The following is a 27,984-nucleotide window of genomic DNA, read 5'->3' as shown; positions in this document are numbered from 1 at the left end:
AGTGTCGAGATTTACCGAGGGTAATTTAGCAATCCCCAAGAATTCAGAAAGGAAGTGACAGGTTTTTATTCATTCTTTAATCACCTCCTCAAAAACTCCCCAATTCTCTCTCACACACACACACACACACACACACCCACGCACGTCAACTATTTCACTTTCTCCCATAATAATACTTCCACTCTGGTGTCAAGTGACTTTTTCTTTTGCGACAAGTTGAAGCTGCTCTCCAAAATACAAAATACACATTTTTCACAGGGAGCCATGAAGATGACGCTTCAACAGACCTTTGTTCCTTTGAGTTGCTAAAAGGCTTTTAATGTGCAACATATGTGCTTTAAGTGTTGAGGTGCATTGATGGCAGCTTATCGGTACAGATCCAAAGGCTGCAAAATGGAGGTAATGGTAAATGGACTGCACTTATAAAACACTTTTTCCAGTCTGATCGACCGCTCCGTTCGCTTTAGAAAACAGGACACATTCACCTATTCATACGGTGATGGAACAGCCATCAGGGGCAATTTGGCGTTCAGTATCTCTCCCAAGGACACAGTGGCATGCAGAACTAGAGGACCATGGGATCTAACCACAGACCTTCTGACTAATGGATGACCTGGTTGGAGAAAGGCAACCAAGCCTAGAGTGGATGGAAAAGACAAAATATCAACAGGCTTAAAATAAAACAGAGCTCTTTCACTTTCTGCTCAGGAGCCCTGTATTGTACAAATATGGATTACTTGTACAATTTATTTCCACATGCAGACCCAATGTTCTCACCTCACACACCAGCTCCAGTGTGGAGAGCCGTTGAGTATCAGCGGCCGACTCATCGTCAGAAATAAACTCATCTGGAGTTGTTCGCGAAGACAAAGGGATGAAGAGAAACCCAGCGTTGAGTGAGGATGCTGTGGTGCAGCACCTCAAAAGATCAATGTACCAAGTTGGAGGCTCCACATATTCCACCACCAACAGACTGTGGCCGGAGAATGGAGGTCACTCTTCCACAGCCAAGCTAGACTATCCTTAAAGTCTTAAGTTGTGGCTGCAAGAAAAGCTGCCGTGGTTACTGCCAAAGAAAAAAGACTATGACTAAAGGATTTAACTCTATTCTGCTGAGCACATTGTTGTGTTTGACAGTTTTTTAAGCAGGGTTAAGTTTTTTGGCTCTTGCTGAATGCTGTTCTGCTCTTTACAGTTTCTCCATTATCATGAGTTACTGAACAACATGATTGAGGTAGATATTTACTTTAATAACCCTTTGCAGGAATTTACATAGTGACAGCAGCAAAAACATCCTCACAAACAGAGACCAAAACTCTGTATTACACTTCAGAAACTATGAAAACGGATGCATGGAGACAGGACATTATAGTTTGGCCTTGCTATAGATACTGAAGTTCCCTTCTCGTGTCACTAAATTCAAAATGACCTGTTCATGAAGTTTAATCTGGTCTCTGTCCATCAAAGCATGGGAACACTTTTTCCCTGTGTGTTATCACTTCCTCTTGTTTGTTTTTTTTTTCTTTCTTTTTTTTGTAGTGGCTCAGTTTCTCAAAATGTTCAGGGCCTGAAACTCATTACTCTAATCTGATTGGCTCCCTGCTGGCCTGTTGTTGCTACAGCTCCAGAGCGAAGCCTGTGAGAGAAGATACAAAACTACCCTGACGAGATGTTTGGTTCTTTAAACCACAGGGATAGTTCAACAAAACAACTCTGTCTCATAACATTACATTATTATCTCATATATGGTGAATGTGCAGGTCACAACTTGTCCACCAGAGTGTTTTGGAGTTGTTGGATTGTGTATTTGATGAGTTTGATGAGGGAAACCAAGAAATCCCATGAGCCTCCGTAGCGTAGCTCTGAGCAGCTCATGGCTCTGCTCCGCCGTTCTCAAAATAGCTTGCACCGACAATTAAAGGTAACAAACCTACTGCCAAGGCTATAGGGATCATGGCAATGGGCCAGTGTGCCAAAATGTTGAACTATCCCTTTAAGGACCAACACTTCAAATAAAAGACAGGGAAAGAGTGATGGGACCTTTATATTTGCATCAAGAACTGACAGTATCAACGCCACCTTAAAATAAAAGCAGATTTAAAACAAAAAGTGGAGGTTGAGGTGGATAGAACTCCTGGCAGCTGCAGAATTTGAATATTTACAGCACATTCGACACAGAAAAGGTCACGAGTGAGGCAGAGCAAAGCTAACACTTTAACAGCGCTTCAACAGGTTTAAAGTGAAGATAAGGATGTCTCTCCATCCCCAGACGCAGCTTTCACATTTGGATGCGAGCAGCTGAGAGGGAAAATATTTCCTTTTGACATCATCATCTCCAACCAGCCCTCATTTCCCAAGTCGCTTCGGCATCTTCAAACGGCGAACCGAGTGGGGAGGATATTTAGCAGCACCATTTCAAATTTTAATCCTACAAACTTTCAATTTCACTGCAGCTGACATGGGCAAAAAAGAAAAAGTAAAAAAAAAAAAAAAAGTGTCGTGTGAGAATGAAAGGAAAAGAGAGATAGCGACAAGCACTCATCAGCGAGCGAGGAGACGAAGGGAAAAAGTCGGGGGCAGGAGAAGAACCCAATTACCCATGTGGGGAAGCCGACCATGGGGGAGAAGCGGAGCGCCGGGGCCCTGCCTGTTCTGCGTTCGATAACCCTCCCATGTCATCCCTCTGTGTCAACCAGAGTTTTATCTGCCACTTGGAGGAGAAAAGACCGCTGCCGCACAGGCAACAACAACAACAACAACAACAACAACAACCTGCAGCCAAAAAAAAGAGCCGCCAGCGCACAGGCGGCGGGGGGGAGACGAGAATTAGGAGAGTCAGGCAGCCACGGGGACGAATGATATGTAACACACAGGCTGAAAGGAAATGGAGAAGTGTGAAATACTAACAAACATGGGGGGATTCATCACACACACACACAACACAACACAGGGAGGAGGAGTGTAGAGGAAGAATGTTACAGGCTTTAAGAAGTGGGACTGGAGCAGCACAGCGGCCGGGCTGTGATAGGCCTCTGCTGCTTGTAATCTGCTCTCTGGATAAAAATGTTTAAAGAAATTCAATATTAGCACAAAATATGTTCACAGAGTCAAAGAGCTGTAGCTGTGTGAATAAAATAAAGAATCAAAGAACATATCATGTCTGCTCTTGATGTATTTTGGGAGAGAAGTACAAAGTAATAAGAGCAAGGCGAGACACCGGAGCAAAGAGATGTTCCTGGTTCAATAATATTAACTGCTCCACGGTTATTAAACCACTGATGTGTTGATAAATCAATAAATCATTTCCACATTTTGGTAGCAATGTGCAACGTCTATTATAGAGCCCTGCAGGCATTACAACACATAAGACTACTCTACAATTAGCTTTGGCTGCAGCACAGTGTTAACAGCAGCCTGCATCAGCCAATCAATACTTTGGAATGTAGCAAGAAAATAATGATTTAGTAATCTAGGTTTATTTAACATTTTGCAAAGAGATTGGTAAGAGTTTTCAAAACCTGCTCTGACCCTGCAGGAACAAAAGCAGAAAAACACATTTTTCAGAGTCTGGGCGGCAGCTTCTTGTATTGTTCTGCTGGACAGCTATTGTCAACCTGAACAAAGGCTATATAATGTTTAAAGCATTCACGCTCATGTGGTGTGTTTGTCTGAAAGCTGGGAAGAAGGCCCGATACGCCGCTAAACCCGGGCCGTTCTCCTGAGGGGAGAGCACTGTGAGCCCCGAGGACCGGAGAGCAACACAAAGCAGAAGATCAATGTACGACTGGAATGGAACACAGACGCCGGAGCAGCAGAGTTTGAGTAGAGGCTCACCACAGGGAGAGTGAGGTCTTTCAACGGGGATACAGAAGTGTCCATATGAAACACTGATGAGCTCTCAGTCTGATACTGATCTGATGGATCACCTGCTTGGCTGAAGTGAAGCCGTGAGGTCAGGAGCAGCTCAGGTCACAGGGTCAGGTTCAAACAGTAGCTTTCACTTTTGGATCAGTGTTAGCATCACAACATCACCACCCTCTGCTTGGGGAAATACACTTGATATGTTTTATCTGAGTAATTTTCAGTTACAAACACACAGAGGAGTTTGACCGGGACACTGGAGATGAGTCATCTTCCCCTTTTTCTTTGTTATTTTTGGGGTTTGGGGGGCTTTTATTGTGAAAGTATGGCTGTATTGGGGCAAGCAGCAATTTCTTTAATTCCTTTTGCCAGGTTAAAGGTTAAAACTAAGTAAATAATCAAATTAATTTGGAAAATGTTCAGATTTAGATGAATATTAATCATTTGATTAACATTACATGGACTAAATTAACAGGTATTGTTAACTGTGGTAATTTAACGATGAAATTCAGCATCAAGCACACCACTTGAATCAGGGTGTGAGCAAAAGTACAACATCAGAGGAGCCAAACACCCGGGGGCCCCTCACATTGACACATTTTGCCATGACAACTAAAAACCCTCTTAATCCCTACATAATGACACTATACTGCACAGTGTGCTGCTGAGGCCCCAACGCCCCCCCTTCAGTGGGGCTCCTGGTGATGTTGTAGCTCCAGCTTGTAAGTCCACCCATTCCGGCATGCGAGGCATTCAAACATCTGTAAATTATAAAATCTAGCAATAATACGCAGGTTTAGATGGGCTTCTTTGTCTGGATAACCAAACGTTAGCGATTGGGTAAGGGCAGATCCAATGGTTTTAAACTTCAACAGAGTATCCAAGTAAACGTTTCTCAATGGAGAGTGGTCAGCCTCTTTGGACTGATGAAATGAAGTGCAAGAGACAAGTTAGGATCAAGCTAACAAAATGTATGGATCCACATATGAATACTATTTTTTAATAAAGTCTGAGGGCCAACCAGGTGAACTGTGGGTGTTTCCGTGGAGAAAGAACATAACGGATCAGACGCTGGGAGATTACTGTTAAATATATTACTGCTGGCAGGAGTAAACACAACCAAAGCCAAAAATACAACCACTGATGGACTCACTTAGAACAGTTCCAATCATGTCTGGGTTCGTAGGGTTCACACTAGTGATGCTATAGTTTCCATTAGCGACTGAATTCTTCCTCAGACCTCTGGTCATAAAAAGTAACTCTCACTTTTGGTACAGTAGAGTTTTTAAATGTTTGTGTCTGGGCTTTCAGGACGGGGGGTCAGGGACCCTGTGGTCTCAGCAGGAGCTAGTTAAAGGAGTTAAGGAGTCGACAAAGTTCTTTGAAGGATTTGACTTTGTTGTGGAGTTCAGTAGATTTCTGTAAGATTTCCTGTCTCTTCTCCATTTTCGCTGGCTGCAGAGCTCCAGAGGTTCTGACCTGGATGGAAAATATCACTTATTGTGCATTATTTAAATGGTCATTAGTCTCGCAAGCCTCATCCTTCCTGCGTACGGCTCTAGGCTTTCATTATTACATCAGTTATCAGCCCATTATATGCAAATGACTCACCCTAACTCTGGAACCTATAATGTATAATATATCAATTACACTGACAGTGTGATGTTTGCAGTGAGGAGGATATGGAAATATTTCCTAAAGATAGCTTGCCGGCACCTGAGGGATGGAGGAGGAGGAGGAGTAGGAGTAGGAGGGGAGAGACAAAGAAGACCAAGAATATTGAAAGGAGGACAAGAGAAAGAGATATCAGAGACAGAGGATGGAAAAAAGCAGGAGGAAGAAGAAGAGGAGAAAAGTGATGGTGAGGATAATTAGGAGAAACAGAGGTCAGCCTTAGTGGACAGAGGTACAGTGCAGCCACAAGAACTGAAACTATAATAGGTGCTAATGTGACCCAACCTTAACCATACTGCTGCAGCACTATTTAAAGGGATAGCTCAACATTTTGGCAAATTGGCCCATTGCCATAATCCCTATATTCATAGCAGTAGGTTTGTTACCTTTAATGGTCGATGCAAGCTATTTTTAGAATGGCAGAGCAGAGCCGCGAGCTGCTCAGAGCTACGCTACGGAGGCTAATGGGATTTCTTGGTTTCCCTCATCAAACTCATCAAATACACAATCCAACAACTCCAAAACTCTCTGGTGGACAAGTTGTGACCTGCACATTCACCACGCTATGAGATAATAATGGAAAGAAACTCTGTCTCGTAAGTTGTTGAGGTTGTTGGATTGTGTATTTGATGAGTTTGATGAGGGAAACCAAGAAATTCCATGAGCCTCCGTAGCGTAGCTCTGAGCAGCTCGCGGCCCTGCTCCGCCGTTCTAAATATAGCTTGCACCGACAATGAAAGGTAACGAACCTACTGCTATGACTGTAGCGTTTATAGCAATGCAGCGTGATCGCCATGCACCTCACATCAAACAGGTGGTCCTGTTTAATGTGAGGTGGAGAGTCTCCTCTTACTGGTGGAAAAGCCTAACAGTATGTCTATTTACACATATTATATTCCGCTATGTAGCCAAGCCGGCGATCATTAAGGGCGGGAAGTGTCCGTCGTTCCCGTGCACCGATCAGGGTACTTACAGAACACTGCATTTTGCAAAACTTGTCAGTGTGAACGTGCTTACACACTCAAAATAGTTATAGTATCCAAAATGAGACACAGAAAGACATTAACAAATGAACAATGAGTTCACATTTCAAATTCTGTACATTCTTTTTGCAGTGTTGCTGTTATTTCAAACCTTAATATAAGAGCTCGGCCTCTAAGACACTCATGCCTAATGTATCTAAAGTGATGTTTGGATTATTTCATTAATTTTGTTGAAAAGTGATAATTGTGGTCCTTTTCTTTCTTTTCTTTATTAGGATCCCCATTAGCACCTGCCACAGCATCGGCTATTCTTCCTGGGGTCCGGATGTGAAAGTGTTTGCACGGCTTCACCTAAGTGAGGATACGAGCCGTTAGCCTTTAACTCCAACACTGAGTGGAGGCAGTAGCAGCAGCCACTCACTGTACAGTCCTCACACAAACTCTTGACTCGTGCCACATCCAGTTCCATTAACATCCAACATGCATTCTTTACTGTTTCCATAAATACACCTAGGAGTGATTCATGATGCGAGAACTTCTCTGGAGTACAATCAACCTCCGCTCCACCATTCCAGCTCAAGTCACGTATATTTAGATCAGCGGCGAACAAAGGATTTTCAGTGTGTATATATTTGGCTTCGCAAATTCATCCATTCCAACACGTTCTACTATTTTTACTGTCGGTGTGGATTTTCTTGGCTGTTTACAATTTATTAAAATAGTGACAACATGTCATGTTTCTGTGGGTGTGAATTGATGAGCGAGAGCAGGAGCAGCCTTATCATAATCAGCGGCATCAACACAGAGCGAGGGGCCGTGGCACAGTAGCGGGACCTGTTTGTGGGAAGAGTCACTCTCGGTCCAACGTGTTGTTAATACCTGGTATTAAAAGCTCAAGCAAACACTGAGGGGCATCGCCAGAGCTAATAAATAATGCAAATCTTCTCTAAATGCCTTTCATAAACTGGAGAGAGCTTAGAGGGGGCGTCGTGATTGACCCCCCCCCCTTGTTAGCATAAAGCTCGAGTGCCACATTCTCAGGCACTGAAACTCCAAACTGAAGCAGAAACGACTTCTCAGAGGACACGAGTGGATTTCAGGTAACGTTCAATGTTCTCTTCTGTTTGTGAGCTGTTGTTCATCCTGGACATTATAACCTAATTTACTTTCAGCAGAAGTAATGTTTAGATGGCGAACTGATTACCGAATGAGAGATACAAAGACTGTACAATAGCACAGCTAGCAAACCATGCATTTAGCTTTGTTTTGTGTAGTTCATTTAATGTGGTAGAAGGCAACATTAGACGTGGCAGGAAGCAGAAATGTGAGAGGAACGTACCGGCAGAAAAGAAAAGAAAAATCCTAATTTTCTTTAGACGTCATGCTGTGTGTTTGTTCAAAACACAAAGCGATGAGAGCTGCAGATGATGGTTCATTTGAAAGGTGTGACAAACCTGCATAATCACTGTTTCAACCAGAAAATACACCAAACTTTGACAACATTGCACCACCAATAACATAACATGAAGCTTTGCAACATGACCCACAATGTCCTAATTTGCCTAGAGATTGGAAGCAGGTATTAATGTACAGCATCATCATATAGGATATAGAACAGAATTCATTGCATGTAAAATTAGTAAATTACCTATTATCAGCAAGATTAGCACTATACACCATATGTACCGATCAACCAAATCATTCTGACCACCTGTCTAATATTGTGTTGGTCCTCTTTACTGCCAGGTACACAACAAACTGTGACGCATTGTGTGTTCTGACTGTTTTCTATCAAAAGCAGCAGGAACTTGTGCAGTGATTTGAGGTGGTCTGTTGGATGGGAACACACGGGCCAGCCTTCTCTCCCCGAAACGCTGTGTCCATCCATAGACATCCTGGTAGAGGAGCATTTACAGCAAAATCACATTTATCAAAAAAAAGAAGAGTTTATTTGTTTTGTGCCCATATCGCCCATCCCTACTTCTAGCACCTAATGCCTATCCCACCCACTAACAGGAGCCATGAAGTGTTATTCAGTGTTACACACTTCACCTGTCAGTGGTCTGAATATTATTCCTGATCGGTGTATCTTTGAATATAAACACAGTTGGTATTCCCAACTGTATAAACTACTCCATATTCCACATGTGAGTCAAATAAAGCTTCTTCCTCACCTGGCCCACCACTAAGCCTCACTCTATCCACCTTTTTTTCCAAATGTCAAAAGCCAGTTTTGCTCTTCTGGTGAAATTGTGTGTTTACGTTTTTTCAGTATAACGCATGGATCATCATGCCAGTTTTTAACAATGGACATCACACAAATGTATATCCATTGTTAAAAGCCACCGTTAATAGTTCCATGCATTTACCACAACTATGACAGCTACTGAAACCATAGAAAAGTAAAGCGGAAGAGCAAAAACGGCTTCCATTTTTGATGTTTGGACAATCAATACCAAAAATTCCATATTGTATGACGCTAAGAGGGCTAACAGAGTCAGATGTATGAGATTTTCCATCCCATCACAGATAAAATATGGCTTTTCTTTACAGACCAGGTGTAACAAGTCTGACATGTTCTCTACAGAGAGGCCATCACATTACAGTATGATTATACCTGCAGCAGACGCTCATAAATCCCTTGTATCGGCTGCCATTGAAAAAATTTCCCCCTTTTGAATCAACTGATTGGAATGGTCAGCAGCAGTTCTCCAAGGACAATAGGGAATCAGATGGAGCATGCCTAATCACATCTCTATCTAGCTGGATAATAAGCCAATCAACATGTGCTGTCTACATAATTTCTATAGCATCACGCTTGTGCGGTTGATTCACGACGGGGATAAGAACGTGCATTTACTCCTTGATGACAGCCGATGCAAACACAGTCCATGCTCTTCTAACACAAAGTGCAATTTCAACTGTTTGTCCTGGGTTGTTATCATTTGACATGCCACAAGAGGACAAGAGAGCAACAGGCAGGTAAAAGTTCCACATGGAAAATTCTTGTTGCTTTGATAAAAAAGAAAAGAAAGAAAAGAGGTGCCCCATCGGTCGCCTTCAGCATATCACTCCTGAAATCTCCCCTTTGTTTGCTGAAACATCTGGCATCCTCACAACACATCGCTTTTTCTCCTTTAGTGTATTTTTTTTCACCCTGTTTTCATTTATCGCATCTGTCTATGGTCTGCTTGTGGTATTTAGCGGGCTCAGTCTGCCTCACCCAAGATACACACACAGATGGTTTATGTCCTCCCCTCAGCTCCCCCCTCCCCCCCTCGGAGTCTGATAAAAGAAAGTACATTTAGAACCTCAGAGGAGCAGACGGCTGCAATGACAAGTGTCAGTGCTGCAGAAGAAGAACAAAAAGGGTCCAGGTTCTCTAGTGTTAAACTGAATTGTCAGGAGTGAATCGGTGACACCGGTGACAGACACAATCTGATGCAACTGCCGAGTTCATAAAAAGATGTTGAATTCGTAAATACAATGAAATGCTCTTTCAACTAAAAAAAAAAAAAAAACAGAGGAATTTGTTCTGCTACGGTTTCTGTTCACCACAACAGCTGAGCTCAAATGCCAAACCAATGATCAAATGGCACCAAGGCTGCTGCCAAAATCAAGGTTTTAACAACCGAACCTCAAAGGTGCCATTAGAAAAATGTGTCACAGCTCCATCAGTGGCCACTGTGAGGTAGGTCTCATAGTCAAATCACTGCCAAAGATATTAAAACTAAGATTGATACGTGTTAAGTGACTACACTTACAAAATCAAATCATATCAGTGATGGATTAAACTTTCTAGTTTTGCATTATGGAAACTTGATTGTCTCGGGAATGCTGGGATACCTGTATTCAGTTGCTGTTGAGCTGAGCAAAGAGAAAACATGCAACATAATCCTAATGGTGATCACCAAGAATCGAATGTTATTCAACCTCTCCTTTCAGTTTTGTTTTTTGTGTCTTGTTCATTCCAAAACTCATAAAAGTGGTAACAAAAAATCCCCCATTATGGATTTTTTCATAGATTCATCTTAAAAATGAGGTTTAGATTTAAAAGCTCAACAGCTAGAGAAATAGTCTGACATCTACTGTAAGTGTATGAATTTCCTTTCTCTGAGAGTGAGGAGAAGATGAAAACATGTCTGAGTGTTAAATAATGAAGCAGGACCCATGCAGGGGCGAGATTAGCACCTTTAAAAACAACTACCTACATTGGCCAATTAAAGTACATAAAAAACAGTTGTTTTACTTGTATCTTTAAATCTGGATGAACTGAATATGATCAAACTAATTACTGAGCTGGTAGCAGGATGCTTCACCCTGCTTCTAGCCTTTTTGCTATGTTAGAGAAAAGACAAAGAGTTGTGTTCAGGCCTGGCTCGTTTGGAGCAGGGAGTGTTTTACCCCAAAGATCGGTTCGTTTGGTCACATGTGAACACAGCAATCGCAATAAAACAAGCGAGTCCAGATCAAGAAGGGGCGGTCTGCAGTTCATTTGCAGTAAGAACGAAATCAACTCAGCAACTGACACAATGAAACAGACTATACAGTAGCCACACACAGCTGATGTTCCATGGTTTTTGTTTTTCCCAGGTAAATTCCTCCTCCTTCCAGGTAAGATTTCTGACCAATGAGAGAAGAGCTGGTTTGCGCATGGCATTTGTTTCCAACGTTGGACGAACTGAACTGAACACAAACGACCCAAAAGAAAAATGCAACAATTGCATAATTTTAGCTGCTGAATCAGAACAAAGCAAAGGAGCCACAGGTCTGAATACATCTTATGTTGAAAAAAAAAAACAGTTTGGTTTGAACTTTTGCTTGAGTGACGTTTGAAAATACATCGATCTGACTTGAAATGGGGATAAAGTGGTGCCAGTATTTATGAATAGACTACTTCAGCAGGGCATGGACCTCCACTGTACCTCCACAACAACAGACTCTCCAATGCTGACAAATTCAAATAAGTCATGGTATCAAGAGAAACTGCTCCCTGTTAATGTGCCATTTAAATGCAAAGAGTCATTCTGCCTCCTCTAGTTAGTTTTTCTAGTCCGGGGGGGTTGGTCTCATCAAAGCCAGCAGCCAGAGCAGCGGGCACAGGCAAAGAGAGGGCAAGAGGGCGGAGGCAAGAAACCAGAAAATGTTTGAAGTTGTGCTCAGCAAATGAGCGTCGTGTTCAAACCCCGAGAGGGAAGTTTGAAGGGAGGAGGAAGTCTCAGAAGTTTAGTTTGCTTTGCTTCCCACTTTGCCGAGCTTTGTGCATTTTTGGACCGGCATTCGTAGCTCAAAGGTGATTTACGCCGAACCAAAAGCCGTCATTAATGATGACTTGTGCGAGGCTGCATGACATTTGCATTCTGTCCGTTTGAAATGGAAGGGCCGCAGTGTTTGAAGGAATCTAAAAGCAGGCATTATCTCTTTGCATGGATGACGGCGCCTCCTCTGCTCTTTTTAAAATGTGAAAAGGTCTGTTCTCCTCACCAATAATATATGTGTTTCCACCTACATTTCCAACATGCTGCATGAGGAAAATGTATAAATATTTCCTCTTTTTTATTTTTTTGAAGTGTTGATATGCATGATAGTTGAACTGTGTGCTCTTTTCTTGAAGCCATGTTTTACTTTGATTTACAAATGTAGCTGAACTTTTAACACCAAAATGTATTTAATGAAGTTTTATATCCACTGAGCTGCTGGTGCGTTACTAACTGAACCCACAAACACTTTTTAATTAGAAAAGAAACTAACATAATGGCTGTAGACTATCCAAAAAAAAGAAAACAAAAACAAAAACAGAAAACATGGGCTGGAAATATTAATATACCTTCTGCTTCAAGGGTTTTCAGTCAAATGAACTACAAAAGAGGGTGCTGAATGATGTTGTGAAACAGCTCGGGTTCATGGGAGATGCTGTCTTCAGTGTCAGTGGTTCTCTGATCATAACTCATGAAGCAGAAATTCAGCTGCAGCTGAATTATCCACAGAGGCGTCCGCCTCCTCTGCAATAACAAACTGACCAGACTGATAAAAAATAAAGAAGTTTCACATTAAAAGTCAGTGTTAGTCCGACTCTGTTCAGCTGAAGCATGTCTGGGAGCTGAGCTGCCAATATTTGCTTGGCTTTTTTCCTCTGATAATGTAAGAGACACAAGAGTCCTTCGGCGGTCCGGCACCTAGTTACTTTCTTTAACTCACTGAACATCAAATTCAAAGTAATAGAGCACCCAATAATCAAAACTGGAACGTCCAGTCAAGGATTAGTTTTAGTCCAGACCGCAGCTCACTAATCATGAAACTACTTCTGCTGCACATTAAATTAAACAGGAGAACCTTGGCTTTTTAATGCAACTAAGTGTCCTCACATTTAGTTTTTATTTCTGGCTTTTCAGGAAAAAAAATAATTAAAAATTCAGTGAGTTATAGTGCAAATCAGTGTCAGATGGATCTCTGCCTGTTGGACTGAAGAGGAAGATTACATGTGGCGAATAAAGTGGTCTGTGGAGGTAAAGGACCACACAGAATGCAGCTTTTTCAGTTGTCTTGTTTTGTTTCAACTACTGCAGTTCACTACTTGCAGTGAATCGAGCGCTGTGTGTGACTGCTGGGTTTTTCCTGGATTTCCGTGATTTTTGCGAGACACTACAGGCAAAAACACTGTTTTTTCGTGCATTGATCAATTTAAGAAATGGTAGAAAATCCACATTAGGGTTTTTATTTTACTTCATTTTGTGCTGTGCCTGTTGTCTGACCCATGTCATGTCAAAAATTGTCATTTCCTCTGCATCAGCAACCAATCATAAAAGTACGATTGACAATAACAATCTATGGAATTTTACAGTACAAGTCTTTAAAGGCCGTTTTCTCAAAATGAGTTTTTCCTCAGACTCTGAGAAATCTTCCAGTTTTATTCCTGTCTATATTCTGAAGGTTTTTACAGAGGGGATTGTTGATATATCATTCAAAGCCTGATTTATACAACATTTTATTCCTAAAAACATGGCGAAATTGGATTCTTTTGGAGCTGGTGACAGTATTTTCCCATTTACAGAGTGATAAAAAGAGATATCCAAAATCCCCTCTGTAAAACTTTCTTACTCTAATATGTCAACAAAATATAACAATCATTTTGAAAGTGGTTTTATCCATTTTTCAGATTTCTGTTCTGGAAATGTATGCATATTAGCACATATTTCATTAGATTTTGCCTCATTTACATATTGAAACATACCATTTGACAAAACTTGTAATAGAAAAAATGTTTGTCCTAATGTAAGTAATAACCTTGGTAAGTCTCATGGTGATATCTGTTAGTTTACAGTTCACCTGTAGTGTCTCATCTTAAAACGGGTTAAAATGTCACTTTTGATCTTGTAGCATCCAGCTCCTCTGGCTGCGAACATTAGTATAATGACACAGGTCAGTTGGTCTCAGATGTTGTACTGTGGGACAGATATAGGAGAGACGCAAATTTGACATGGCGGCGATCAGACACAAACAGTTTGAAGGTACTTTAACTGGCTGCGTGAGGTGTGCGTCGCAGCCACCGCCGAGTGGTTCACATCAGTGGGACAAACCACAACAACTTGCATCCTGTTGTTTCCTCAACACAACGCCAGCGTGCACCTGTCTCTTTCATCTCATGAAGCAACTTGGCCCGACGTCTCTCCCTCCCTCCCCGCTCCCTGCTGAAAACCTTCACAAAGACTCTGATCCAGACCAACCATAGTGATATCGACTTAACTTTAGTCAATTTTTTTTTTTTTTTTGGAGCCTTCTGTGGGCTCAATTTAATTTAACTCCTATAAAATCTCCCCCAAGGGCGTCTGAATCTGTGCTTTGCTTTGCTTAGCACAACTCTGTTCAATTTTACTATCAAAAGAACGACAGAACCACTGTCTATCATGCACAGCAATCATGTCTGCTTTCCCCACATAGTTGCAGACACAGCCTTGGCAACTCACATCCTGCATTACAATGCCGATAAGCAGACTGAAACACTGTCATGAAAAAAAAAAAATGAAGAAGAAAGTGCAAAGCTGAAGGGGCGTGACGTGTTTCTTTTTAGCTGCAATGTTTCATGTCATTGGTATTCCACTGGCTGGTGGGCACAGATCAATACTATTGAGCTGCCGGTGCCCAATAAACTAAGTTGTTGTCTCAATTTCAGTGTCTTTAGCGACTCCGAAAGAATTTAATGCCCTTGGAAGAATTCATGGTGAAATGTATATTTGTGCTGTTACCTTAAGGCCCTTTTGGAAAACTGTGACCTTGGATATTTCTCCTGAGCTCTACAATAAGCTCTTTTTTTTATCATGTATGAAAACACAGCAGAGACACCTGACATCACACTGAATGAACAGATGCTCGACACATAGAACTTGACAGCAAATCAATTACTCTTGCTATGCATACACATACATGTGACTGTGAAAGCTAAAAGGCAGTTTATATTTAACACCGTATCTCTCTAGATTCCATATGAACAAGCACAGATACTTAATAATGTGCAGCAGCACTGGGGAATGAGAAACCTTGGTTTCACAGATGTAAATATTAACTCATGGTTTCAAATATAAAACTGCTGATTATTCCTCCAAGATTTATACAAAGATTTAACTCACCCGTTAGGTTCGAAATATCAGATTAGTGTCTGACTAAATGTACAGTAATAGCAAAGGTCTCTTTTTTTTTTTACATTTTCACGTGTATTATTTGAAGTGTTGATCCATAAGGAGATATAGTTTAGAATGTTGACATTTTCATAGTATTCATTAAAAAACCTAAACCTGTTGTAGAATCAAAGAACATTATGAACCTCATTTTATATTCTGTGTATTATTTCTGATGTCAATATCTGTTGGATTGTCCTGAATGAACAAATAAATTGACAAAAAGTAAATAAATAACTGAATCAACTAAGGTGTTTTATGCTTTTATTCAGTTTTTCCTCTTTTTTTTGTAGTTGACTTCAAAAATAAATTTTTCTTTTGCGTTATTTCTATCATTCCACACATGGACCTGAGGGTTGATTTTTATCTACAGTAACGTAGCCGTCCTTAGTTCACATTGAGCTGCATAAAAATATGACTGACAGCACAAGAGTTGGCTGTAATTGTTTTTTTTCCTCTTTTGACAATGACATTTTCAGAATAAAAGAAAATGAATTATGCTGACTTCAAAGTAAGAGTCAAATGTGATGTGATGTCAAACGTGCAACTGTCTTCAAGCTATAGATGAGTCACAAAATGTGCAAAAAATTAATAAATACTTGAATGTACTTTGTTACTGTCCACCAGTGGGTACGACTTACATACAGTACAATATCTCAAAGGGACAGAACAAGATTAGAGTTACAGTCAGGGCCGTAGAGAGAAAGGTGATGATAATTCTAGGGGCCCAGCGCCCAGTAGGGCCCACAAAAAACCCAGTAGTCTAATCTTTGTATGACTGAATTATTCTGCATAAGATCCTGACTAATAAGATTTATTTAGAAAAAAAAAAGTCAGGGGGCAGGGGCCCACTTTGGTATTCTTTCAGGGGGCCCAGAATTCCTAGCAACGGCCCTGGTTACAGTAACACTGCCTGTTGATGTGAGACCTACATAAATGGGTTCCACTTTACACACATTTGTCTGTTGATGGGATCTCACACAGCTACACATCAAATCTCCATCGCTCATCCAGCATCATCTTAGAGAGGAGCATTCAAGGCACTGGAGCATGTGCTCATCCTGCCTGAAATCGACCTTCTCTAATGGATGAAAAGAAGATAAATAAAAAAAAAGCTGCCTTTGTGGCGCTGCAAGGCCCCTGAGGAACACCGGGAAGTGTAATCAGCAATGACCCATGCTAGACTCCACCAATCCCTGGGAGTTCGTTAACATACCCAGCCTGGCCGGCCCCCGGGGGGGGAGGGAGGGGGGTGGAACAGCGGAACGAGCGCTTGATAACTGCGAATGAATTATGAAATGCGCCGACACCTTCCACAACATCGCCACAGTTTACCCCCGCCGAACCAGCAGCACCAGCAGCACCTTTCACACCCGCTCGTCCTCCCTCTCAGACAGCAATTCCAGAGAAAAAACAAAAAAAAACACAGACCGCTTTAAATAAACATGTATGGAAAATGTCAGTGCAGATTGGAGGCGAGCCACCTGCGTAGACGCATGGCGAACTTAAACAGAAAAGCGGCGAGGGACTGAGTGGGAGAAGGAGCTGTCAGCAGGTTCATGATTGTGAAGTGAGTCCGTGCTACTGAGGTTGTTTGTCATAAATCACTGAGGGAACCTGGGGAGCACGTGCACTGGGGGGATGTAAGTCCACCTCAGCATCCATTAACATCCAGCCTGAGTGGAAATAAAGCATGTTGGTCCTCTTCTAGAAGACAGGAGTGAGAGGCTGCTGGGATTCCTTAAGAGAGAAGTCACATTTCACAGCGTTTCTGCAGCGTGTGAATATGTAATCACAATGAGTCAGCTTCTTCTGACTTTTGATTTTATCTTTTTTTTTTTTTACTCCAGGGTGATCATGTTTTCAGTAACTCTTACATCATTTTAACTTTCTACTGTTACTAGAGGGGCGGAGATGTACATGCTCAGCTGGGTGGAATAAAGATTTTTCAGATCTGGAGGGATCAGACGGCTGACAGAAAATCAACGAGATATTACTTTGATCATCACTTATTGTTTTGGTCAAAATATTCCAGATCTCAGCCTGTGAGATATCAGAGTCTGTTGTTATCCTTTGTTGTATGAAGGAATATTGAATATCTAAGGTTTTTTTTTTTTTTTTTTTTTACTGATGGTGGGATTAAGTAATGATTAAAAAAAGGTAATTAGATTAATGATTCACAGATTTGTTTTGTTTGTTGCCTCTAGGAAATAGCCCAAAACACAATATATAATACAGTATACCATACCTACATTAACATTGAGCTGTATCTAGCCATGTTCTGACTGTATGTGTCTGCTCTTTGGTGCTGGCTTCTTTTAAAGACTCCATTTAAAGACTTCTTTTCTTTTTTTAAAAATTCCATTGGTAAATAAAAGGAAAACATACATTACAGTTACATAAGGCTAGAGATGATAATCTATGAGTAAAATGCTACTATCGCTATGCTATCAGTTTGTCCACAAGCTATTTGCTGAATGAAAATAATGAGCTACTGCAGTCAGGTGATGATTCTCTGTGCAATCATGATTATGAGATTTTTATTTTTAACAGTTGGAAAAATAAAGTTGGATTAAAGTTCTTTAAAGTGTATATAACCTTTTCTCATGAAATGATTATAACAATGTCATTTATTCTCAATAGATGAAGTGTGTATCTTTGCAAAACTTTATCAATCAATCTCTTCCAAACATATCACTAAACCGCAATTAACCTTTATAACAAGAATGAAAAGAGGAATGAGTCTGAAAATGAACTTATTTCAACTTTATTGCCAACCATGATGTGTAAAAACATGGCTGAGTGCAGCTTTATGACTGTTATGTACAATTTGTCGACTCAACAAAGCACCAACACAAGTTGCTCAACTTCCATCTGAGTTTCTGTCCCTGTCACCTCCTCCTCTAAGTTATTCACCATGCCCCTGCATATCTATGAAGCTCTTTATTCTTTTCACCTTAGGACGGCTCGGGTGACTCTGAGAAAAGAGAATGACTCTTAATAAGGCAGCAAAAACAGAGGAATCAGTCGGGTCTGGACGGCCCACGGGAAGAATACTGTGCAGACAAACGCTACAGTACGACCACGTAGCCAGCTCTCTATAAAGCATACTGTATAGCCAGGCAGCCCCTATTTGTCAAACAACTCAGCACAAGGTGATGAGGTTCACAACCTCCCTGAGGCAACACACACCCCCAACAGCCACCGCACCGTGTCTCTGTGCTCTCGCTGTACGGAAGACAGACAGCAGTCAGAGTTTGTTAGTTATAAATCATGAGTGAGTCGGGAGGTAAAAACCTATTCTCTAATGCAGATGCATCTGAAATTCATTGTTACGCTGGACTGCTGTCAGTCTGAGCTCAAGAGAGAACCAGGAAGTGTGTGGGTACACATTTAAAAGTCTGAACAGGAGCCGATGTACCTGTATACACATCATCTCACTTTTTGAGGAGGAACTTTCACAACACTGGCAGCTGATAATAAAGAAACCTGTCTTTGGACTCTCTGCATTAAAAAAAAAACAACATTCAATTATCTTGCCTGGGCTGAGATTTTCAGACTTGAAGCCTAGATTGTGAATCCTGACAGAACGCTGCACAAACAGTCCCATTCAGTTTGCAGTAAATTTGTCTTAATTAAAACGTGTCATTATTTCAGTTTGGAGGCATTCACCGAGCTCCCATAATAAACCGTCTGAAAAACAGCACAGCACATAAAAGCCGCAGCAAGTCTGCTTTATAGTAGTCTGGTGGCTTATTGCGCGCGCGTTGTGATTCTGTGCCCAAACAGCATTGTTTATAACTCTGTTTCCAGACTTAGCTGGTAAATATCTGCAGACACTTTGCTGCTTCTTGTTGGTTTCTGTTTGTTTTCACAAAGAAATATTAATTTCCAGCCCCGACTGCGAAGCCGTCAGCGTGGGTCGACTCTCTGTCCATCAGACATGTGAGGAAGCCAATCTCACAAATGACATTTCCATAGCTCCTCCACTTAAAACTGTTGCCTTCCCTGTTCCATTAGCACTTATTCATCAAATCATGAATCACACCTGTGGTCATTTGTCAGACAGTGTTATTTTCCTGAGGCAGTGTCCTCTGACCACGTATGGAAGCCAAGTGTTAATAGCTGCCACACTTGAAGTCAGAATCCTTCGAGCGGGTACTGTACATCATTGCAGACTGCGGTCTCTATTTTGCAGGCATCCGCAGAGTTTAACTCATTTTTTTTTGTTAGACTTCTTGGAAATTGAGAGAGAGGTTCAAACCCTGCCAACGTATCACACCTCCACACACACGGTCGTCGGCGGCTGCATCAAGCTGGCACGCAGGTCTTTGCAGAGCTGCGGCTGGCGAACACAGATCTCTCACGCCCATCTTTTGGAAAGGTGTGTGTGTGATAGGCTGCCAGATGCTGCTCTGCCACCATCACTGTACTTGTCATAGTGGAAGATCATATTCAGTTTGATTTATATTGTTTTATCCTACCATGCATTGACATGTAGCTAACAGCTAATTGCAGTATTTTTTTTAAAGGGGGCATATTATGGAAATATCTCTTTAAAGGGATATTTAAACATTTTGGTAAATTTGCTTATTGCCATAATCCCTATAGAGCTCACGTCTCTGCCCCGCCGATCTAAAAACAGCTTGCACCGACAATTAAAGGTCCCTAAGACTATAGGGATTATGGCAATAGGAATTTGCCAAAATGTTGAAATACTGCTTTAACATATTTCCAAGACAAATTTCCCTGAGCGGGACAATAAAGTTTGTCATATCGTATCATATCGTATCATGTGGTTTGCCTTTCGGCCCCCAAAATGTGAGAATTGACAGAAACAATCTGTACTTTTCAGGCAACTGAGGTTAAATCCATGTGGCTCAACAAGCTGTTCCCTTAGTTGTCATCCAATGATGTCATTAGTTTTCAAATTTGCACAATACAACCTCTACCTGTGAGTACCAGTACCGGTAGAGAGGGCGGGGCAAGCAGTGGCTCATTTACATTTAAAGGGACAGGCAGTGAAAGCAGCCGTTGTGAACAGGGAGGATGAAAAGAGCTGTCTTTAAGACACCTGGGAACTATTTTAATTTGTGGAAAAGGGGGAATAATGTGTCTCCTTTAAAGATATTTCTGGGGCATCTTTTGCTTTCATTTTGATAAGACAGTGTAGAGAGACAGGAGAGCAGGAACAGAGACTATGGGAATGGCATGTGTAAAGGATCATCTCAGTCGGGAGTTGAACCTGCGATCAGCGCCTCAGGCATGTGCCAACATGGGATGTGCTCTTTAACCACTCGGCCACCGAGCACCCCCAGAATTACATTATTAACCCCGACTGAAAGAGTAGTAGCAACTTCCTGTGTGGGCTTCTGCTTTCGTCATCCAGATGGGAGATTACTGTGAAGGCACATACTGTATCTGAACTTACCTCGGAGAAGATCCGGGGTCGGGTGTGGCCAGTTGTAGGTCCTGATGAGCTGCCAGTCAAAGTCATCATCCTGGCCCTGTCGGTACTCACACAAGCCGGGGTCTGAGTCCTCGTCAAAGGTACAGCCGGCTGCAGAGAGGAAGGAGTGAAATGTGTCAAAGCCGGCACACGGCAGAAAACACAACACTCTACAGCTACTGTGAAACTTTATATAGCTACGTCCTGCTATCAGGAGAGAAGTGGGGGGGAAGGAATGAATCACAGACCCCCATTAGATAAACACCAGAGAGATGATTCCTCAGTTACATCACCACGGGCTCACTGTAAATGTGTTAATACGTCAAATCCTGAAGAAACTCTGCAGCCATAAACAAAAAAAAAAAAACACAGCTAATGGTTTGCACTGGGTGGTCGACATGGACTGCCCATCTCATCTGTTCCCTCAAAAAATCTGCCACCATTTGGTGCAATTAGCCCTGTGGTGTGAAAATGACACAGCAGCCACAGGTCACCCAGATAGCCAGAAATAATGGGCAGCGGTGCCAGAGCAGCAGTGGAGGGTAGGGGTGTGGTGGGGGTGGTGATGGGATGGAGGGGTTCTTCATCTGATGGAGGACAACAACAGCCTGGCTCTCAGCCTGTGAAGGTGACCCAACCCTGTCTGGCTCGCTAATGGTTGCATTCACTATTCTGCCATTATCACACAAACCACAGGCTTTTAAAGCCACCGGCTTCGGTTGTCAGGCCAGGGGACCAGGAGGGAGGGAGGAGGGGGGATATGTGAGTGGTTTTGTTTTAATTGGTCAGAAAACACATGTGCAGTTTAGCAACTCCAAAGCGAATGATCTGAACTTTGGAGGACCAGTTTGTCGTCACACGCGGGCGGGAGCCACGCGCTGCACTTGGCTTCGTCCGCAGAGCGACGTTGAGCACTGATACAGATGGTTTACACAACTGTCAGAGCCGGAGCCAGTCATTGCAATTCTTCATTGATTAATCTATCAATCACTCGGTCCTTGAAATGACAGAAAATAGCAAAAAGTACCCGTCTCTCCTCATTTCAAGCGGTCAAATTGCTCGTCTTGTCAAATACCGGTCCAATCCGCAAAAACATTGATTTCATGATGACATCAAAAACAGAAAAACAGATGTGTCACGGTCGACAGGCCCCAGCCAGGAAACGTTCGCTTGAAAGCAGATGAATTGATTCATAAGTGATGAATCAATTAAAAGGAAAAGCAGGATTTTATGTGGTAGATCAGGACTTTGGTTCAGTGGTTATGAAAATATTTGTTTGAAGATCTAAAGCGATGAAGACGAGCTCGGAGGAAGCTGCGGAGCGAAGCTAAAAATTGACCGTTTTCACAGCAGACACCTCTCACACGTCGAAACGCAGCCGCAGCCGATAATAACACTAATTGATGCGATGCAAAAATTACCGGGGCCACCGGTGTCAGGGATGTTGTTAGTTCCACCTTTGATTTTTTCCTGCTGATATTCACATGTCTGTTAGTCTGACTAATTTGGGGATGATAAAGAAACGAGCGAATCTGCCGCTGCGAGATTCAGGTCAGCGAGATTTATTCAGAACCGACAAGATGGGCAGAAATTAGACAGGGACAGAAAGTGAGACAGATTGTGCTCATTGATCAAAGGGTTGTAGTGACATTTCAGTGTTATTTAAAATACAGAGATCTCACTTGAAACCTTTTCGGCCTCCAAAATGGGAAGCACAGAAGAATATTTGGGATCCACTGTACAAGTAAAAAGTAAAAGTCTGGACCTACTTTCCCCAAACTTTTGACTGGTGCTGTGTCTTCAAAGAGGAAATAACCATTACCAGGTTTTACCAAACCATAAGCAGGAAAAGTAAGACTACATCACCAAATAAATCTTCAGAGGAGGTTCAAAGACAGAGGCTGTGTCACTACTCACTATGTAGTGAATATGACATTTTGTAGTGCTGTCCAAATGTATAGTGATACCCTATATAAAGGACTCATAATATCCCACAATGCAGCGTGAAGAGCAGAGTACAAGCAATAGTCACTAACTAAGCAGCAATATGGAAAGTAATAGTAAAGGAAATAGTAACAACATCTGAAAAGGAGACATATGACATGTTTACAGTGACTCTGTTCAATCAGGATGGACAGTTGTGCAATATAATATACAAAGTGCAGGTGTGCAACTCTTTAAGAACTATCATTGCAGTATTAAAGAGTCTGGTGGCTAGTTGCATAATATCACCCCTACCTGGTACTGTACCAGTAGAAAGAGCGGGGCAAGCAGTGGTTCATTTGCATTTAAAGGGACAGGCACTGAAAGCAGCCGTTCTGAACAGGGCTGTTTTGAGAGGATGAAAAGAGCTGTGATGTTTGATGCTTGGGGGATTTTGACCAAAGCATGTCACAGACATGTCTTTAAGACACCTGGGAACTATTTTAATTTGTGAAACAGGGGCAGAATATGTCTCTTTTAATGAGTAATTAGTTGTGGTTACTAGTTTGTTTCCCCAAAAGTAACTGAGTTAGTACCTGAATTACTACATTAGTAACTAATTACCAGGTGAGATTACTGAGTGAGTTGGTTAGTTACAGAAAAACAGCTGTTTTCCGACTAGTTGATGGACTGAAAAAAAACAGGTGTATTATTATTTTGTGATGGGACTTCTTGAGTCAAGTAACGGCACATTTTATTGTCAGTAACGGTAACGAGGTTCTAACGGGGGAAACTGTAACTTTTTTGATTACTCGTTACTGAAAAAAGTAGTGCTAGTAATTTATTGTATAACACTGTTATTCCCATCGCTGGTGGGGTTAGAGAGAGTGATTTCAGACACAGTGTGGTTTGTACAAGGCCACCAGCATGAGACCTGTTGCTGGTGGGATAATGAGGCAGGAAGAACAGGTGGGAGATGGGTGCAGGGTGTTTGTTCATTCATAAGTCACAGCTACAGTGCAGCACATGCTCTGTCACCAATCCGCTCAACTGGCCGTAGCTCAGAGTAGTCTGTCCCCGGCCTTGGAAGTCGATACAAGTCTTCCATCTAACTCCAAACGCCCTGAGCCCTCTGCGGTCCCAGGACCCTCTTCACTAACAGATTAGGCTTGGCAGCCGTGCTGCTGGTGTAAAGAGCTGCTCTGACTCCGTGCCAGTTTCTGCTTAATAGTATCCCATTTGGCCTGCCTCCCCCAATGTTGCTTTTTTGTGTTAGAAGCCACTGTCTTGCTTTCTTTGTTCGTGTGAAACTTTCCAGTCTGAGGAAATATTAAATGTGACAATAAGCGACTAAGACTGCTAATTTTGGACCACCGCTTTGGTTGTTCCTGCTGACAAACAAATATCAAGCGCCCCCACCACCAGTCAACCTCCCCGTCCCTCTTCCCCTCTGCCCGCAGCCATGCGAGCATTTCCGGGTGTGTAAGCAGATCAGAGTTTTAATTGCCTCCTGTGTGAGGGGCTGCTTGTTGTGCAGCTCCGTGCCCGGTTATCTGAGGATGAGAGGGGCTGAGTGGTGGAGCAGGGCCCGCGGTGAAGGCCTGCCTTTCATTGAGAGCCCTCCAGCTCCGGGAAGAAATGTCACCATCAGACACGTTTCACTGATTCCCCTCATTAAGGCTCATCCTTCCCAGCCTCTTTTGCTTTTAGCGTGCACGTTCCTCTCAGTGCCCAAATGAGCTTCTCTGGCAGCGGGAGGGCAAGCCCATGTAATTAGAAAAGCCACACGCATTCTGCTGGATTCTTACTGATGTGCATTTCCTCGAATGTGTGCGTATATGTGTGCGGTTTGCTGTGGTTGTTTGCTGTTTTGATGTTTACTTAAAAACGGATAAAATTATAATGAATCTGTCAATGTCATGCAGACTGAAGCCGTAACGACTGCGGGAATGAATTATTTGTGTTCATCAAAGCAACAGGGAATCTTGGCCGACGTGGGACAGAAATTGCTTGAATTCCCACATAATAATAACTTGAATGTGAGAGAAAGCTGTTTTCTTTTTTTTTTTGGAATGGTAATTGCTTATTAGGGCGATAGCACGGCACCGTCGCGGCGCAGTCCCCCCGAGCGGAGCTCCGCCGCCGCCGCCGCCGTGCAGAGCAGCAATAACACCTAGAGCCACGGACGTCGGGGCCACGAGATAACTTCACTGAGCTACTGTCACAGCTGACAAGTTTCTCAGGAGGAGAACAAAGAGGGAGAAATAAATAAATGTGCATGAACGAGGCACCCTCCTCTTTGAAAGATAGGGGAGGTAATTTGCCAAACAAGGCTCAAGCTTGTCGTAAGATACCATGTCTGGAATGTGTTATCTGTGTTTGGCTTGCACTGGTGTCTCAACTTCCAACACACACTCTGCTCCTTATGCCTAGAAAAGGAAAAAAAAACGTACCAGATTAGACTTATTCTGTCCTCACCAAACTTGTACCATACTAACCAGTTGTGTTATCCATGCATATTGCTTAGTGTTTCACCAGATTTCACAGAACCAAGCAATGGAGTGTTTATTTTATTTTTTTTCTATTCCCAATTTTCTATGAGATGATCAGAAAAATCCTCTGTGTGGTGTGGGAGGATTTAGCTGCCAAAGCCTTCAAGAGGCTGCAAAGAATCTCATTAATACAGCTTTCAGTGATGGTGTAAATACTGTTTCAGAGGTTTTCCCCCATGATATGTCTGAGGGGGAAAATTCAATATTAGTCATCTCTCTGACTTTCTGTGGATAAGCGGTCAAATTTAAAGAATAAAGCCGGTTATTATTCATGTTTTTCTTGCATGCTGTGTGATTACATGGTAAGGCCACCAACAGTACTCTTGCACTTTAATTTCCTTGTAGTAGTAGCCTGTGTGTATATTTTCTCAGGTTTGAAGATATCCATCCTTGAAATATCTGCAGCCGGTGAATCTGATTTCGTTGGTTCCACTTCCCTCTGGGCTATTTCATCAGGAGAATGTAATTCTACTGAAAACTGTGGTGTGGGTTATCAAAAGCAGATATTTCTGTGAGGAGATGTTTTCAGTTAAAGTCAGTGCTGTTTATTTATGGATGAAGCAGCATGAAAATTGGACTGTTTATACATTCTGCTACTGCTACATGGCTGGTGTTAGCAATGCCACCTGATTTCTAACCAGACTAGAAAACATGTTGCAAGTTCAGAATCAAACTTAATCAACAACAGCTATTTCTAGAGGTGGAAAGCAGCCCTAGTGTTAACTCCCTCTTCTGTCACACTTTCCTTTAACTCTTAGCATGTTTACCAGCTTAGCCTGGGGCTATCTTGTCATTTTTGGATTGTGATTCTCTTTAACTTCCAAATTTGCCCTGAAGATCGTAGTGTTGTTTAATTCTGAAGACATTAACACCCAAAGCTTATGTCAAAAATACGGAATTGTTCCGTATTTGGAAACTACATTGAGCTACTCATTGATGAACGAGACACCGGTATGTTGCTGTGTCACTGTTGCTACGAGAATGCGGATCGCTTGTGTTGCTATAATACGCCTGCAATGCCAATTTCAGAGACATGGCTGACCCATAACGCTACCCAGACAAGTTTGGTGGCAAAAAAAAAAGAAAAACGATTGCACTGTAGAAAAGAATGGGAAAAGGATGGTAGGAAAACATAAGTCATACAAAGTCAACTGCACCGTCTCTAACGGAATTTCTCAATAAGTTACAGAGGAATCGCAGGGTTTTTTGACAGGCATCTATAGAGGCTGGCATGGCATGTATTAATAATTATATTGATTTTATTTAACCCAAATCGGGTTGGTAGGCGAGCAGTGACAGGGAAGCTAATCTGAAAGCAAAGCTAGAGAAGCCGAACCACAGCATAGCTGTAGTGCAAATGTTTAATAAGTTAACTAGGCCTACTCCCCACTCATAAACTGTGATTTGTAGGCTATTATAAAGGGTAAAGTACATCATATTTAAATATTATATATAATATTTGATTTGTAGCTTAATTATGCTACATTTTTACCTTAATTAAACAGCTTTTGAGTAGTGATGGTTTAATGTTACAGGGAGAATGGAGGTTCACAGATATACACGTCATAACATTGTATATAATATATAACATTATTGACTGTCTATTGATTGATTTATCGCCGGCTTCATTGTAATCAAATGCACATGGCCAGGAGGAGAGTTAGCAAAACAGCCAAAAAGCGGCTTCCTCTTTAAGATTAATTCATACAGTAATGTAGTACACACAACCGTAACTGTTTTATGAAGAGCAATACAATAATGATTCAAAAACTAAAAAAACTAAATTTCCAAATTTGGGAACTGCACTAGAAGTCCAACAGCTTGGATATTCCACAATATGTCCAGTCTGACATAATAACTTGAGATGCACTTCGTACAGTATAACTCAAAGGTTAGCATGCTAACTAGCTAACCCTGGCCCATCCTATTTCTGATAGAGATAACTTGCAGCCAGTAGCAGACAGAATTTACAACTACTGTAGCTTCTGTACGACCTGGAACAAAACTTCCCACTTAACCACATGTCAAGTGCTTCTGTAATTTGGGTGAAAGAGCCTTTTCAGAGTAACAGTAGACTACTGTAACCAGTCAGTACTTTCATTTAGTGTTAATTGAATCCTATTAGTGGCGGTGTTTGTGTAGGGTGAAAGTCAGAAAGTAGCGGGAAGACCATAACTCTGCTGCACAAAGAGGCCGCGAGGCAGCCAGAAGAGGCCCTGGAGGGAGATTAATGGGAGAAGGTGCGGATCAGCCTCAAAGTGCTTGTGATGGACCCCGGGTACGACTGTCCAACCTCCCTCGCTTCTACAGTGAACGCCGCGACCTTTGACTAATAGCCCGCACAGCAGGCACATTATAAATACGCTGTGATGGAGAGGGAGGAAAACACGGGCCTCTTACATAGCATTTATCCTAGTGTAGAGGGAGAAATAAATTAGAGGGACGAGACCTGAAAACGTGGGTGGGGTGAAGAGCCCTCAAACAGAAGGAGGGGAGAGACGGAGCAAAACCGTAAGAGGGGCGGGGATAATGAGAACAAATCACAGACAACGGTGGGGGCATGTATGACAGAAGGATTCGTAGAAAACATTTTTTTTATCGCTGACAAAAGCCACAGTTTAACACACCAAGAAGTAATCAAAGAGGGCCGGGATGAGACCGAGTTTCTATTGATCACACTGTTCCGGTGCTGTTCGGAGACTGGCTTAAATCATCTATATACAGATTTAACAAGGACACTCATTTGCAATTACTCTTACGAGGATAACAGTGATTACACAGCGCGAAGCAGAGTGGTGACTGATTCTCACGGATATAAATCCCAGCTCGTATGGACGGCTGCCAGTGTGAGAGATCGCCTTTCATTACTC

The 27,984-nt window shown here is 42.1% G+C and overlaps 1 protein-coding gene across 11 annotated transcripts in view; it reads right to left on the bottom strand.

Moving 5' to 3' along the window:
- The window catches only part of ptprua (protein tyrosine phosphatase receptor type Ua), a 266,297-nt gene that overhangs the window by 180,097 nt on the left and 58,216 nt on the right, over window positions 1-27,984 (bottom strand). For all 11 annotated transcript variants that reach the window (XM_085792302.1, XM_085792303.1, XM_085792304.1 and 8 more), the window contains one exon: window positions 20,622-20,750. In XM_085792302.1, the coding sequence (XP_085648428.1) occupies window positions 20,622-20,750 (129 nt within the window). The remainder of the gene's footprint in view (window positions 1-20,621; window positions 20,751-27,984) is intronic.

The sequence above is a fragment of the Trachurus japonicus genome, chromosome 11, assembly GCF_045865225.1.
Source record: "Trachurus japonicus isolate A0001 chromosome 11, Traja_1.0".
Classification (NCBI taxonomy): domain Eukaryota; kingdom Metazoa; phylum Chordata; class Actinopteri; order Carangiformes; family Carangidae; genus Trachurus; species Trachurus japonicus.
The sequence above is the reverse complement of the archived record's forward strand: the minus strand, read 5'-3'. Positions and strand labels throughout refer to the sequence as shown.